This window comes from Petaurus breviceps, unplaced genomic scaffold, assembly GCF_028583685.1.
Source record: "Petaurus breviceps papuanus isolate PSGF00001 unplaced genomic scaffold, PetGlider_PUasm1.0 98, whole genome shotgun sequence".
Taxonomy (NCBI): domain Eukaryota; kingdom Metazoa; phylum Chordata; class Mammalia; order Diprotodontia; family Petauridae; genus Petaurus; species Petaurus breviceps.
In genome coordinates this window covers 34,659,655-34,676,392 of record NW_027187460.1, presented here as the reverse complement: position 1 = coordinate 34,676,392, position 16,738 = coordinate 34,659,655, and the positions used below count along the sequence as shown (strand labels likewise).

Here is a 16,738-nt window from a genome sequence, read left to right as displayed (position 1 = left end):
AGCCTCCCTTCAAACTTCTTATCCTTTATGACAATTTTGCACTACCCCTCCTCCAGATTAGAAATGCAAACAACACTCTGTCCTTTTGTAAACCCCCACACTGCTGCCCCAATGGAGGAGGGTATATTTCATTTTCTTTTTTCTCAGAGAACCCGTCTGGCTTTTCAGGGACACCAACCTCAACTTCCTTTTGGTGATCTTTCATGTACACTGTTGTAGTCCTCCTTTATATTATTTTTTTGGTTCTGCTATTTCACCGTTTCAGTTCTTAAAAACTCATGCCACCATAATGCTTAATTATGTCAACATCTTATACTTATGAAGTAGGTTTATTTTAGCCTATGCATGAGGCTTTCCATTTAGCCCTATCAAAGTTTGCCTTTCAGATGTAACCCATTATTTCAGCGTTCTGTGGCCAGGGTCTCAGGGACTGCAGGTCCCTTTAAGTTACTTTTTGACTTCTTCTGATTTGCTAAGCACACCCTCTATAGCATCATGCCAGTGACTGTTAAAAATGTTGAACAAAACTTGGTCAAGGACAGAGGGAGTGCGGAAGAAGACAGACAGTACTTAAGTAGTCAGAATACTCAGAGTTGAAGTCCCCCTACCCCCACCCCCATTGAGAATGGGCACTGAATCTGAGCTTCTTGGATAGTTGTAGTCACACTACTGGTGGATTTTTCTGGACTGGATTTCTTTTCAATAGGGAAAGCATGTCTATGATGTAATGAACAAATATATCAATAAAATTTAAAAGAAAAGACAAATTTGAGTACTGGCTATTTGTGGCTTTAGGCTAGTCACTGAAACTTTCTAGATCTTACTTTACTCTGAATAATGAGTAAAAATGGGGATTGGACAATTCCATTCTAATTCTAAATCCTATTAGTTCTTCCAGGGCTTCCCTTGGACATTTCATTAGAAATTACCCTTGAGGCTGGTGTCAATGCATTCATCACCATTTATTGCATTCAGTCATTCAGCTGCATCCATCTACTATACTCTCAGTTTCACTCTAAGATCATATATTGAACCCCCTGCCCAAAAGAAGATCAGGAGAGAACTTTGCTGCTAATACCTCTTAAGGTTCCTAATGCTTCTGGTTAATTTCCATTTCTCTTAGTGATTCTGCTCCCACAACTATTTTAATAGCTTCATAATACCTCTTTGCTGTAAGTCTTATTTCTATCTTCCCTACTCACCACTAATAGTGTATAGAAAATAACAAAAAAGAACTGCAATACTGGACCTGAGTTGAAATCTGACCTCAGACAACGACTAGTTGTGTGTTAATTCACCTCTGTCAACCTCAGTTTTCTCATCTATAAAATTGAGATGACAGCCCTTCCCCCCCGCCCACTGCCCACACCGTTAGGAGGATTGGATGAGAGAATATTTGTAAAGTGCTCAGCATAGTGTCTGTCGCATGGGAGACATTTAAATTACGAATTATTAATCAGAGAACGACTGAACAAAGCTGACATATGAACATAATGGAATACTACTGGGAAATAATGACCAGGAGGAGCTGCAGGAAGCATGGGTGACTTGCATAAACAAAAGAGCATAACCCAGGGAAGAGCACACCTGATGACTGTAACAATGTAAAGGAAACAACACTGAAAGGCAGACAAATTTAAGGTAACTGTAATGGCCAATCTGGGTCTAGGTATGGGGCGGGGAACCCTTGGCCTCCAGGCCACATGTGGTCCTCTAGGTTCTCAAGTGCAGCCCTCTGACTGAATACAAACTTTACAGAACACATCCCTGCAATAAAAGAATTTGTCCCACAGAACTTGGACTCAGTCAAAAGGCCGAACTCCAAGAATGAAGAATGCCACATGTGGCCTCAAGCCTGCAGGGTACCCCGACCCCAGTAGTAGAAATGAGAAAGAAGATTTGCTTCTTGGCTATTTGTGCAGGTGGGTTTTGCTCAACTGCTTTTCTCTGTTCTGGGGAAGGGTAATACTAGGAAATTACTGTGGTATAAAACATAAAAGGTATTAATAAAATGCTTAACTTTTTGCATCCTATTTTTATGAGTGACAAGAAACTATGAGAAGAATTGAGAAGAGGCATAATATTTGGTGGATAATTAAAGCAATACTGCAGTTAATTGGGGTATCAATCAAAGGGATAGAAAAAGCAGATCATAAAGTCAAAAAATGCAGGACTGGAAGGAATCTTAGAGATGAACTATTATTACATTTTTTTTAAACAAATGGGGAAACTAAAGCATTGAGAGTTAAATGACTTGATAATTGCTAACATTGATTTGGCAATTTAAGGTTTCCAAAATGCTTTTACGTCACCTCATTTGTTCCTCACAAAAGCCCTGGAACGTAGATGCTAATATTATCATTCCCATTTTGCAAATGAAAAAAACAGAGTCAGAAAGAATGACTGTCTTACCCAGGGTCACAAAGCTAATGTCTAGGTAGGATTTGAACTCAGGTCTTCCTCACTCCAAGTCCAGTATCTATTGATAGAATAAAGACTAAATTTTTCTTTTTCTTTCTTATTATTTTTTTTAGCAAATCAAAAAATACTTTTTAAATGATCAAAAAGGGACATTACAGCTGAAGGAAAATCCAATTCTTTATTTTTTAAAAAGCTGGATATCTGCTTTGAAAAAAATCACATACCTTAATACAGTGTGCCAAATTTTCATTAAACATATTCTTAAAAGGTTTATGTTTTGAAGGCCTGAGGCCCTAGATGTAGCATATACTTTCAGTATGAATCAGAATGGATAAAATAAAACTAATAAAAGAAATGTTTCAAAAATAACACCTGTAAGAAGTTAAATTTGTATACAGCACAGTTCAACTTTTATCCCCAGTTGTTAGAATGAATTCAATTCAACAGGCATCTATGAAGCACCTACTTGTCAGGGACAAGGCAGTGTACTGGAGTTTCAAAGGTAAAAACAAAAAACATTCCTGCTCTTAAGGAGCTGACATTTCATATAGGTGCTAGGGAAAGTAAATGTGAGGTAGTGTAAGGAGGGATAATGAGGAGTGAGGCAGTACCTGAACTTAGCCTTGAAGATAAGAATACAGAGGCCAGCCCTATACTGCACAGGAGTGAAGCAGAAGGAGGGAAGGCTGAATGAATGAATGCACACAGGCAGAAAAATGGAAAATAGAACCTAAGAATTAGCTAATAGTTCCATCTGGCTAGAATGTGGAGTATAAAGTGAAGTACATAAAATAAAACTAAAAAGGAAGGCTGAAAATAAATTGAGGAAGGACTCAAATGTTAAGTTGAAGAGTTAGTAACTGATCCTATAGGATTTTTTGAACAGGGGACTGATATTGTCAACCCTGTGCCTCAGGAAGATTATTTTGTAAGCTGTGTATAGAAAGCACTGGATAGGGAGAGAATCTAGGAGCAGGAAACTGACTGGAAGGCTATGATAATAGTCTAGGAGAAAGGCAATGAGGACCTGTACTAAGCCATACAGTGACTGAACAGACAACAGCAAATGACAGCTAACATTTATATGACATTCTGAGGTTTACAAAATGCTATTCATGTTATTTCACTTGACCCTCACAAAAACCCTGTGAGGTAGGTGCTATTATTCATTCCATTTTACAGAAAAAGAAACTGAAGCTGAGAAACATTCAGCAATAGTCCTAGGCTCACATCACTAATAAGAGCCTGAGGCAGGATGCGGACTCTGAGTCCAACACTCAGCTTGACAAGTTGTCAGTTCTAACAGAATGTAAGCTCCTTGGGAGCTGGGCCTATTGCTCTGTGTTTTTCTATCTCCATGGCTAAGTACAGTGTCGGGCACACAATAAGCACTTAATAACTGCTTGTTGATTGGTATAAAGAGAGTAATGATGAAATATGCTCTGCAGTTGAGGGGCTGAGATTCTAGCAGAGAGAAGAGATCAATGACTTTGGAAAGAAGAGATTCAATGGTTCGAGGGCTGGCAATCAAATTTCAAGGGACTAACCTCTCATTGCCTGCGTACCCTCTGACTTCGTGACATCCATGCTAGGTATGTGGTCCAGACACCAAAAGGAGCAGGAGGGACCCATGCACACGAGAGCAAGCTTTAGTAGGGAGAGTTTTCGCTATCATGCGTTATATACGCTTTTGTGGCTAGGCAGGGGAATCTAACCAACAATCAATACATTATTACTACTGGAAAAATGAATGAATGCTAAACTCTAAGAGCCCAAATTACAAACGGCCTTTTGGAATACCATCTGTAAATTACAAACTTGCCTGTAACTAAATTTGGAGTCTAGTGCCACCTTGTGGATATATGATGATTCACAGCTTAAATTTTTACCAAAATGTACAGGTCATCAGGTGTATATTAAATCCTGTGAAACAAAACCTAACAGTGACAAAAGCCATCTTTTAGCCAATAAACCAATTGTTCTTTGTCACCAAATAGGTAGGTAACTATAAAAAACTTATACTGAGAAGTACTGGCTATGGCTAATCCACAGTTCTCATGGATTCACTTACAGATGCTGCTCTGTACAAAAAGATGGAACTCTTCTCTCCAGACTTATGCACTTACATTTGCAATGATACATTTGCAGAAGAGAGACGAGCAGGCATTTAAACACCTATTTGCCTATAATATTTCTTCAGGTACTGGGATAGTAAATGGTCAATACTAATAAAATACTGTGCCATGTGAGACTGTATAGTATGGATAAGAAAAAAAAAACACTAGATGAACTCAGAAGACCAAGGATTCTGGTTTTGGCTCTACCGCTTGATAATTATGACTGTGAATATCATTGAATTGGTCTCAAGTTTTCTCAGGAAAAGAATACCTGTCCCAATCTATATCACAAGGTTATTGTTAGAATCAACTTATTGCAAAAGTACTTTTTGAACTGTAAAATGTTATGCAAAGGACAAAAGTTATTATGTGATATGTAAATATAACTAAGCTACTTCCATGCCCTAGTATATATCCAGCATAAACATTTTTGCTATTTTTTTTATTATCAATGCAGCATTAGAAAGAGTATCAGATAGCACATGTATAAACTATCAGATTGCCTACCATTTTCAGAAAAGGGGAGGAGAAGGAGGGAAAGGAAAGAATTTGGAACCCCAAATCTTGTAAAAATGAATGCTAAAAATTTTCTTGATATGTAATCGGGGGAAAAAAATACTATTTAACTTTTTTTAAAATGGGGGAGGGGGAGAAAGAGAGTATCAGAGGATACTCTACCCAAGGCATTTGATGCCTATCCCAAGAATGGATCCCATCTAATAAGTGGTCATCAAACCACTACTGAAAAACTTAGGCAAGTGGATATAACAAACTGTATGAAAATGTAATCCTGTATAACAGATAGATTTTATATGACAGATAATTAAGAAAATTAGTTTTGATTCATTCATTATTTTTTGAGGGGAGGCAATCATGGTTAAGTGACTTGCTCAGAGTCACACAATTAAGAAGTGTCTGAGGCCACATTTGAACTCAGGTCCTCCTGACTCTAGCTGGCATTCTATCCATTGATTTATTTATGGCAGATATCACTTTGTTTCTAAACTGCAATGTTCTAATAGCTTACCAGGAGAAGACGGGAGTTTAGCCTACTCAAAAATTATGCCAGTAAAATGAGGGCTTTGGTAGATACTACTACATTGGAAAGGCTTTGAGTACATACACACCTAGGCACAGACTATGCTTCTCATTAAAGATATATCCTTAAGTTTGGTGAGGCCTTAATGCAGCATTAGAAGGAGTATCAGAAGACAGTCTACTCAAGGCATTTACTGTCTAGCCCAAGAATAGATACCATTTATACATCTAATGAGTGGTTATCAAACCATTACTGAAAAACTGGGGCAAGTGGATATGATAGATTTTGTATGAAAATGCAGGTCTCAGGTTTTTTTTTTTTGGCTACATTAAAATGTAAAGATTAACTAATGGAAGGGTTTTGATTAGTGTCAGTGGCAGAAATGCACAAGAATTAAATCATAGCTCTTTAATGTACTGAAGTTGTCTTTTTGCTATGCTTATATATGTGAAGGTTTAAGTGGGAGAAAAGAAGCTTACTGTGTATATATTTGTGCCCTGGCTAATAATAATACACTGGGAAAGATAAATTAAGGAAATGTTTGAGTCACTGTAATGGCAAGCAAATGAGTACTTAGCACCTTGTTTCAGTTATTTAATTATTTAGCACCTTGTTTCAGTTTAAGTGTCTTTGAGCCTTGCCAGTGATTATATCAAATCTTTGTTAAGAAACAGAACCTGTGAATCCCACAGTGGAAGGGATTTTCCAAAGACAGGAAACAGAAGGACATAAGAAGTAGGTGAACAGCAAGGAGCCAAAGACTATATAAAAAGCTGAGCACAGCTGGGACAGAGCAGAACAGAGAAGGGAACACTTGTTCACTTCTCTTGTTCACTCTGTCTATGCTGATTACAGAAACCTTGGGACCTTACTGGAAGCCCTGAAAGAGGATTTTCTTGTATGTTTACAGAAGTCCTGGAGGAGGGTTTCAGAGGTTCTAGGACTATGCTGATGATTTGTGTTGACTTCTCAGACCTTGTTTGTGGGTCTGTGTTGATTTCACAGGCAGATAGTGAATTGATGATGGTGCTGGCAATGTGTGTGAATGTTGTTTTGGCTCTGTTAAGCTTTGTCTTCCCAGAAACTATGAAGGACTTGAGGTGGACTGGACACTGTGAGCTTCAATATGGAATGGGAACTGGACAAGGAGCTAAGAGCTGCCTACCTGTGAATCCAGGTGATGGTTGGGTAGATTTGGACAAGAGCTGTACCCATGGAAGAAGAACAATGGAATCTGGGAGCCAGCCTTGGAGCCAGGATGAAAAGACCTCTCCTTGGGTACTTAGTGTTGACTGAGAAGATAATGATTTATTGAGGCCTAGGAGTGGGAGAACTTTGTACTTTGTACCTTGTACCCCTTAAAGATGATTGAGTTAAGGATGATTGGAGACTAATCTCCAATCAAGAAGAAAGATTTTTTGACTGAGAGATTAGGACAATGTGACCCATGGGTGGGAAAACTTTGACCTATGTACTTTGTGTCCCTTAAGGAGGATTGCTCCTTAAGGATGACTGAGTTAAAGACTTACCGAAAGACATCTTTTGTTTAAAACTATGTGGTCACTTTAGTAATAAGTTGTTATGTTATATCATTGTGAATGCTGGACTTTGGTTTCTGTGAATGTTTTGCCTTAGTTTATTGTTGAATAAATAGAGAATTCACTATACTATGTGATCAGAACCTTAAAGCTAATCACAGCAGCAGTCCTCTGGAGAGCTGCCTGTGCTTAGCTTTACAGTCACAGATGTTAAGAATGATGTGCTGAGCTTCAAATTGTCTTGAACAAAAAAAGGGGAGGGGGATGGAAGGAGGTCCCAAGAGAATAAATGACCTTGAGAGGCAAACCTACTCTGGAAACTGCAGGGACAAGTAAACTGGACCCCTGCTGGAAGATAAGGGCCCAGATACTGATTAAGTCCTGATTCTGAATAAGGAAAAACCAGCCAAACAAAGTGAGAATTGTAGATGAATTCAGTGTGCACCTGTACCTGAACCACTGCTCTGGCATCACAGACTAAGAAAGAACTGTTAATGCCCATGTCCACACAAATTAAAATAAACAAATAAGCAACATGAGTGACATTTGGGGAAAGCTGATCCCTGTAAGTGTTATGAGGAAAGTCCCTCTAAGAGGAAAGTATTAGAACATGTAAAAAGAATTTACACCTAGGAGTGATAAGACTCAGGTGACTTTGCCCAAAATGTCTGTTCCATTAAAGCTTACACTTAAGCTATGCACACAATAAAATTCTCAGGTAAAAGGTTACTTTCCATGATTCTGGGAATGCAATGAGGTGAGGATTTTGGAGCTAACAATGTTATGTGTCTGAATACATGTAAATTCTATACCTCTTGCCAGATAAATCTTGCTAATCTGTTCTCCTGTATCCAGTAACCTTTAATAGTTCCCCACTGTCTACTGAGTAAAATGCAAACTTCTCAGACTGAAAACAATATAGATTCAACATTTCCAGAGTCATCTTTCATTATTTTTACTAACAGGACTTATGCTCCTGCCAAAATGGATTACTTAATTATTTCCCAAATGTTTAGTGCTTTCTAGGCACTAAACTTTTCCTCAGAGTGCCCTCTGCCTGGAACACTGTTCCCTGTAAATAACTGCCTGTTGAAATCATTCAGCATACATTTATTAAGTGCCTGCTATGGCACCAGGCAATGAGTATACCAGGATACTGATGACCCAGACTTGGCTCTCCAAAAGTTTAGAATCTAGGACCACAAGATCAAACATTTAGAGCTAGAAGGGAACTTAGAGATTATTTAGTCCAATCTCATCATTTTATAGATGAAAGAAACTCAGAGAAAGTCAGTGACTTGTCCAAGGTCCCATGGACATTAAGGGGCAGGTCTTGGATTCCAACCAGGTCCTCTGACTCTAAAAGCAACATTCATTCTGTACCATACTATGATGGAACAGGGAACAGGGGATATACACAAATACTCCGATATATGCAGTGAGGTAAATGCAAAAGGCAGGCCTTTTCCTAGGAGTGATAAGACTCAGGTGACTTTGGCCAAAATGTCTGTTCCATTAAAGCTTACACTTAAGCTATGCACACTTAATAAAATTCTCAGGTAAAAGGTTACTTTCCGTGATTCTGGGAATGCAATGACGTGAGGATTTTGGAGCTAACAATGCTATGTGTGAAGTGATCAATTTGATTCAAGGGAGAAAGGACTTTTAGCTGGGATATGGGGAAACTAGGAAAGATAAACAGAAAAGAGAAAGGAAAATAGGGAAGGTTTAATGGGGGAGGAAGTACCTGAGTCAGTCCTAGAGGAAATCTAAACAGAAGAAAAGACTATGACCATTTTAAGGCTGAGATGTCAAAGATATAGAAGAGACCAGAACAACAATGGGAGAGTCTGGTTCAGTTTGCTTAGAACCAGAGTATGTGAAGAAGATAAAATAGAACAGGGATGGGAAGATCCATCCCACCCCATTAGACTGTGAGCTCCTTAAGGGCAGGAACTGTCTTTCTACTCTTTTTGTAAGCCCAGCACTTAGCACAGAATAGGTACTTAATAACTGCTTACTGCCTGCCTACCAACTAAAGCTAAGAGAGACATCAACCATCAGCCAGTAAGACACCATCATTTACAGTTAAGCAAGGTCATGTGGGTAGTAAATGGCAGACAATGCAAACTCAGCTTTAAGATTTCAAATCCAGTGGCCTACCCACTTTGCTGTGTTATAAATAGAGATTTGGGTTCAAGTTTGGGAAGTCAGGCTTAGAGCTAAAGGTCTGGGAGTTCTCTGAATAAATGTAGACAGTAAAAACATATAATCAATGAGACTAACTAAACTGAGAAGAGGAGGGAGAGCAAAGAAGAGAGAACCCTTAGGGGAACTTAAAACTTAAGGAACTGAAGAACATGAAGTAGTGATTGAAAGAGAAGGAGGAGAAAGAGAGAGATCCTCATGTCTTACCAGGGATCACTGGGAAAGGACAGAGCAAGATGAATAAGGTCCTGAGGAGGCACAAAACAACTTAGAAACTATCATTACGTCCACAATTTTGTCAAGAGCTCTAGCCATAAGTTACTGATTGGTCTACCACAATACTTACTCAATTGATGGTATACAGGTTTATGGAGCCCTTGAAGTCTGACTGAAGCTATTGCTGCAAGTTTGCCTGGAGGTTGCATTTTTCCATCTAAGAGATACCATACTCGGCCAAAAGTAGCCCATTGCTAGAAAAGAAAAGCAAAATTTTCATATAAAGAAAAATACAAACCAGCTAGTTGATCATCAATTTATCAGAGTATATTAGAGATATAGTGAAAAGAACCTTAGACTTAGGGTCAGGAATGTTTTACCACTTACATATATGCTGAGCAAAGTCAATTTCTGTACAGTTTATGGAGTTCTCAACTATAAAATGAATTACATAAATAAGATCTACTGGTGTTTGTCACTTATTAGTAATAAGAAAAGGTAATATAATTTGCAAAACCTGAGGAATGTTACTGGAAATAAAAGTTTTCAGTGACTAAATTCCTTACTTGAGGGCAACAGCCTATTCAATTCAGTAGACATTTATTAAATGCCTACTATGTGCCAGGCACTGTCCTAAGTACAGAGGATACAGAAAGAGGCAAAAGCAGTCCCTGCCCTTATGGTGCTTACAATCTAATGAGGGAGACAATATGCAAACAAATTTATACAAAGCAAGCTATATACAGGAAAAATAAGAAATAATTAATATAGGGGAGGCATTTGAATTAAGGGAGCTGGGAAGGATGCCTGTAGAAGGTGAGATTTTAGTTGGGACTTAAAGTGAGGGAGATCAGTAGTGCCAGTGGAGGAAGGAAAGCATTTCAGGCATGGAAGACAGTCAGAGAAAATACCTAGAAGAGAAAGATGGAGGGTCTTGTTCATGGACAGCCAGGAGGCCAATGTTATTGGATCCAAGTATATGTTGGAAAGTAAGATGTAAGAAGACAGGAAAGGTAGAAGGAGCTAAAATATGAAGGGCTTTGAATGTCAAACAGCTATTCTTTTGGTTTTACCTAACTTTGTTTATTGAGTAATCTATAAGAGATAATGCATCTTGTAAACCTTAAAATAATATACAAAGATAAGCTATTAGTGGAAGAAATACTAGATTTGGAATCAGAAGACTTGGATTTTCGTCCTGGTTCTGTCAATCTTTACCTGCATATCTTTGGACATGTCATGTATCTTCCATGACTTAGGGACAAGTCATATAACTTCTCTGAGCTTCCCTCTCCTCGTGTGTAAAAAAAGGACAATAACACTGACAATAGAGTATGAGAACAGGGATGGGAATTTGAGTTATCATCATTTCAGAGTTTTGGGAGAAAAATACTTTAACTGGAAAAGTAACAGATAAATGTAAAATACTAATGTCCTGCAAGGGACAGTACAAAAAAGGCAATTTCACTTCCAGTCTCATTTCAGCCAGAACGACCTTTTCAAAAGATTAACCACAAATAAGATCTGTAACCAGGAACTTAATTTTCTATTTAGAAAGTGCCGAAGAACCAGAGAGATTTAGAGCTGTAAAAGCACTTAAAACAGCGTATTCCAGTGTTTCTCAACCCAGGGATCATGTCCTTAAAAAAAACAAAAACTATATTTTTTATAATTTAATTTCAATATAACAGATTACCTTTGTAATCCCGTGTATTATACTGTATGCATTTAAAAACACAATTCTGAGAAAGAGCCAGAGACTTCATCAGACTGCCAAGGTATCCCACAATACAAAAAAAAGGTTAAAACCCTCGAATTTGGTTAATCCTCCCTTTTGACAGATGTAGAGCCTTAGTCCCAAGAGGAGGGAGTTGTTTAAGGTGATCTGTTCTCAGATTTAGAATTGGAAGAGATCTTGGAGCTCCTTTAGTCCAAACCTCTTATTTTACAGATGAGGAAACTGAGGCTCAGGGAGATTAAGCTACACTTCATCACAGGGTTACAAAGAACTCGAACCCAGGACTGCCGCTCCTCCCACCACTCCGGGTCCCTAGTCGTGGGTTATTAAGGAAGGGGACGGAATTGCACACCGGCAACTGGGGTCAAGGTGGATGAGAGAAGCACCTTCCCGACCTCGGAGGCCTAGGGCTCTCCCCCACCCCTCCGTCAGCCCAGCGCCCTCTTTATTACCTGTTGCGCCCTGGAAAAACTTGACATTGCGCACCCTCCCGAAACCTGCCCGTTCTGGGCTACCGGAGGACAGAAGGGTCCGGGTCCCACTGCTGTTTAGGCTCGGCAAGAAACACGCTACGCCAAAGAAGAGTTCCCCGCCGCACGCCACGTCGCCTGCCCTCCTGTGCTTTTCTTAGCTCAGAAAAGAGGCCCGAGGCACGCTCAAACGAGGTCGGAACCCTTTAGAACACAACACCCCTCTCCCCCCTCCTCCCGTCCCAATTCCGGACTACTTCCGCTGCCGGGTAGCTAGGAAGCCGGGCTGCGGATGAGCAGTTACTGGGGGAGGGGAGAAGAGCGAGACAGAAAACGGAAGTGCGTCAGGGAAGCGCGGGGCATTCGGATGGGTTGAGCGGCGCGAGCTGCGGCCGCATCTGTTTGTGTTGGCGGCCATGGACCGATACCTGCTGCTGTTGACCTGGGGGGAGAGGCGGGCGGAGGCGGCTGGCCAGGAGCCGGAAGATCGGCCCGCGGCTTCGGCGTCAGGCGGCCCCGAGTCTTCTCCGGGTAACCAGCGGGTTGCGCGCGGATGTCACTGATCCAGGGTCCGAGTGGCGCCTTTTTCTTTGGCCGGGAAATTCGCGAGTTTGGGGTGGGGGGGAGAGGGGAAGGAGCTCATCCTAGATCCCTTCCTGCTCTAAATGAGAAATTCAGATCTGAATGTCTGAGCCCCTACCCTTGTTGTAATCCCCTCACCGACACTCACAGCCTTTCTTAACCCCTGCAAGTATCTCGTTCTCTCTTGATAATATGGACACTTTTGATGGTATAAGATTAAAAAAAAAACCCTGGTAAACAACTCTAATGTAGTAAAAGTTAGAAGCATAACAGGTAGCTGGGGAAAATTGACAATGAATTTCTCTGATAAAGGTTTTATATCCAAGATATATAAGGAGCTGATGCAGATATGTAAGGTTTAAAATATATACGGTAACAGGTTCAAATTTACAAGATTTAAGAGCCATTTTCCAATAGACAAAAGGTCAAACAGGTCATTTTTTAAAAGTTCAAATTATCAACTTTATGAAGAAGTGTAAATCACTAATACTTTAGAAATGCAAATGAAAGCAAGTTTGAGGTTCCACTTAATACTTATCAGACTGACAAGGACGACCAAAGAAGAAAGTGACAAACGTTGGAGGGGCTGTGGGAAAACATGTTAGCTAGTGCATTGTTGGTGGAGCTGAAATTTGTTTCTTTGAAACATTTTATATTTTCAGCCTGGACTAGATTCCCATCCCCAACCTCTCAGGCATAGGGTAAGCCATTTGCCACTCATTCCTGTACAAATTAAGTCATTCAGTCAGTCTTTGGGTAGGGATTATGGGATTTCTAGTAGAAAGGGATTTTAGAGATAATCTAGGCCAAGGGTAAACCTTGGACTTCCTTGTGCTCAGATTTCAAGAGATCTGTGAATTTGTATTGAGGGAAGGGAAAGTTTATGCCTTTATTTTCACCAACCTCTAACTAAAGTTTAACCTCTTCATTTATTTAAAAGCATCATTCTGAGGCTATAGGCTTCACTGGATTACCAAAGTAGTTCATGAAACACAAAATAAGATTTAAGAGTCTTCCAGGCCAAGCTGCCTGACCCTCCCCCTACTTATTTTTTTAAATAGATGAGGAAACTGAGACCAAGAGTTAAAATGACTTGCCCAAGGTTCCTTAGGTTTCTAGGGCCTCCCTTTCTAAGATATCCTCTAAACATATCTAGAATATTCCTAGTTATTGGTGTGTTGTCTCCCCTAACTTGAGATCCTTTGGGGTAGTGCCTTTTTTTTTCTTTTTATAGCTGTGTCCCAATTGGTGCTAATAATTAATCCCCTAAAGAGATCAAATTATTCTAATTTCCACTGCCTATTTACATTGGGCTAGAATTAGTTGCCATATTTTACATAGTTAAAATTTGAATACTGCAAATTTGAATACATATGACAGTTTCAGGGGATTCATTATTTGCAGTGATCTTATCCTAGGATTTGAAATGTTAGCAGGTTCTCATAAGATAAAAACTAAAGCCTGGTGAGGTAGAATGTCTTATGTAGGATAACACAGGGTGTTAGTTTCTGACATGTCTGTGTCTATTCCCACTTCCTCTTTTGGTGTCTGCCAGGTAGCTAGGTGATGAAATAGACCAGTGGACCTTGAGTCAAGAAGACCTGAGTTCAGATCCAGCCTGAGACACTTAATTAGCCATGTGACCCTGAACAAATCACTTAATCTTTGCCTGCTTCAAGTCATTTATCTGTAAAACTGAGACAATAATAAAACCCACCTCCTAAAGTTGTTTGAGAATCAAATGAGATAATTTCAAAGTGCTTTGAAATCCTTAAGTGCTATATATACTGGCTGTTACTATAGTGATTACTGGGTCAAGGCAATATGGTATCATTCATTTAACAAGCATTTACTAAGCATCCTCTCTGTGCCAGGCACCATGTTAGGTACTGAGGATACATAGACTACATCCCCCACTCTTATTCTATTGTCAAGAAACTTACATTCTATTGGAAAATGGAAAGAAAATTGTACTTGAAGTTAGAAGACCTGTTGATTGGTGTGCAAGAAACTTAACCTGTATGAACTCATTTCTTCAAGAGTAAAATGGGAGTTATTATACTTGCTCTGCCTATCTTAACATGATTGTGAAGGAAGGACTTTATGAATGGTAAAGTGCTTAACTGTGAACCATTTTTAGACTTCCTTATTCTATTAATTCCTATGTTCTTATGATTTTTCATTTTATAGTTATATATGGAATGTAGTGGTAGATGTCAGCCAATCAGAGCTGATGTTACTAGAAAATATTCTTTTATTGTTTTTTAAGTGTCTGGCTTTGAGGAATTTTTTCTTTCTGTGATCTGAAAATATCAGAGGCTTATTGTATTTGGCACCAAACTCACATAACTGAGTCTTATTAAGTTAGTGTTCATTCTTTGTTGCAGGATTAACAGCAGCAAATGTTTATCATTATGTGAAAAGAAGCATTAGTGCCTCAATGAATGCAGAAGATAGTACCTTTCCTGGTAAGTAAAGGAGAAATCTCCATACTGTAATAAGTTACTGACTGTAGGAATTCGTTCAGCAAATATTTATTTGATAACTGCTATATGCAGAAAACTGCTATAAGCAGTGGGGGATAAAAAATAAGGCATACCTCTTGCCTTCAAAGACCATGATTGGCAGAACACAGCTAGACCTCTTGTTCATTTTATGTGATTTTTTTTTTCCCCTGTATCTTCCAAAGGTCTAGATCAGGACTTTACAACATAGAGCTTGCCAAAGTGGTCAACAGGTGGTATGTCATGCAGGCCTGCCCAAGGCTATTAGGCCTCTTAATCACTTCTTAAAGGACCAGTGAGCCCTATTAGCTCCGTCTGAGAACAGCCTTGGGGCCTGAGGATGACCTGAGCCTTTGTTACATCCTCTATGTTTTTTGTGGTCACCCCAAATCCTTTTGCAGCCTGTAGCCCACTGGTCATAGGCAACCGTTAAGTGGCCCAAATGTTGTGTAGGTGAGAAGGGAAATGTGGCAGTGATAAGGGTATTGACTTTATTGGTTGTAGGAGTAGAGCTGGTTTCCCAGTGTATTATTGCCTCCTTTTTCTTACCATCTACTTTTTCTATTGTAATTTGGTTTCCATTCTCACCATTCTGCTAAAGCTGCACCAGTTATTGTGAGAAATAATTCATTTGGACCTCTGTTTCAATCAATTTGATACATTGCATAAATCCTATAGGGAAAGATAGGTTCTTATAGTGGACCTCAAACTTTAATATAATGTTCACTCTTGTTTACCAGATTATGAAGCTCACTTGCACAACCACAAGGATGCTGACAAAGATATCTCCATCCTGTTTTGCTCAGATTTCATGTCCAAACCCAGCATGGGTGGGATGCCTTGATGCTTTGGAAAGTCCCCCAATTTATTTTTCTAACTCCAGACCTCTTTTTCTTCTCCAACATCCATCCATCTTGTGACCACTTAATCAGTGGAGATATCACTTGCTTCACCTAACCTGTGACCCTTCTGACAGATCATTTTTGCTTATATTAGCTCATGTCAACCAATGGGATTCTGTATAGTTGTATAAACTATATGTGTACTTTGTATAGTTACTCTAGAATGTCTAGGTAATAAGTCTGCTATTAAACCTTAAAAAAATAAGGCCCTGGAGGGGACATTTCAGATTGTGAGTAAGAACTGAGGTCAACTTCATTAGAATACACATTGTGAATGAATAAATTTGGTTTTGTCTTTTTATTTTTTAATTGATAGTTTTGTACTGTGATATTTTGAAGGTATAATTTATGAGGTTGTATAAATTTTAGACTTCTTCTTATATTCAGAACTGTAATCTACTTTCCCAGCTTCATCTTAAATTATTTCTGTATGTAGAAGCATAGAATTTTTTAGCTAGAAGGGACTTTAAAGATTATTCACTCCAGCTACATCATTATAAAAATGGAGAAACTGAGGCACTAAGAGAGAAAGTGACTTGTCCAAGATCACAACAAGGATTATGTTTCACATAGTTCTTTATTATTAGTTCTCTGCCACCATTGTGTTGCAGGCCCTCATCACCTCATGCTTGGATTACTGCAGTGTCTGCTGGTGTGTCTGCCTGTGTTGTCTCTTCCTACTCCCAGCCATTTTCCATTCAGTCCCTAAAGTCCAACCATGTCATCCTCTCCCCCCCACTCCTGTTCAGTAAACTTGAACTCTTATCACCTCTAGGAATACTTATAAAGTCCTCTGTTTGGTGTTCAAAACCCTTTTCAAAACCCAGTTCAAAACTGCTTACCTTTTCAGGTTTCTTAGATTTTATAACACCTCTTTTTACCCTTTGACCCAGTGATACTGACCTCCTGACTGTTTCACAAACAAGACTCTCCATATCTCAGCTCTGAGGATTCTCTCTGGCTATCCCCCAGGCCTGGAATGCTCTTCTCTTTTTTGCTTAGA

General features: G+C 39.3%; 2 protein-coding genes across 5 annotated transcripts in view; one reads left to right on the top strand and one right to left on the bottom strand.

Moving 5' to 3' along the window:
- Positions 1-11,903, bottom strand: part of MRPL13 (mitochondrial ribosomal protein L13) — a 51,925-nt gene extending 40,022 nt beyond the window's left edge. The window contains exons 1-2 of the mRNA XM_069081193.1: positions 11,730-11,903; positions 9,670-9,793 (exon numbers count right to left, since the gene is read on the bottom strand). Of these exons, the coding sequence (XP_068937294.1) occupies positions 9,670-9,793; positions 11,730-11,756 (151 nt within the window). The 5' untranslated portion in view covers positions 11,757-11,903. The remainder of the gene's footprint in view (positions 1-9,669; positions 9,794-11,729) is intronic.
- Positions 11,904-12,081: 178 nt separating this feature from the next.
- The window catches only part of MTBP (MDM2 binding protein), an 80,008-nt gene continuing 75,351 nt past the window's right edge, over positions 12,082-16,738 (top strand). For 3 of the 4 annotated variants that reach the window (XM_069081191.1, XM_069081190.1, XM_069081189.1), the window contains exons 1-2: positions 12,082-12,278; positions 14,717-14,797. In XM_069081191.1, the coding sequence (XP_068937292.1) occupies positions 12,164-12,278; positions 14,717-14,797 (196 nt within the window). In that variant the 5' untranslated portion in view covers positions 12,082-12,163. Of the gene's footprint in view, positions 12,317-14,716; positions 14,798-16,738 lie in introns of all 4 variants that reach the window. The other variant, XM_069081192.1, reaches the window with a different exon arrangement.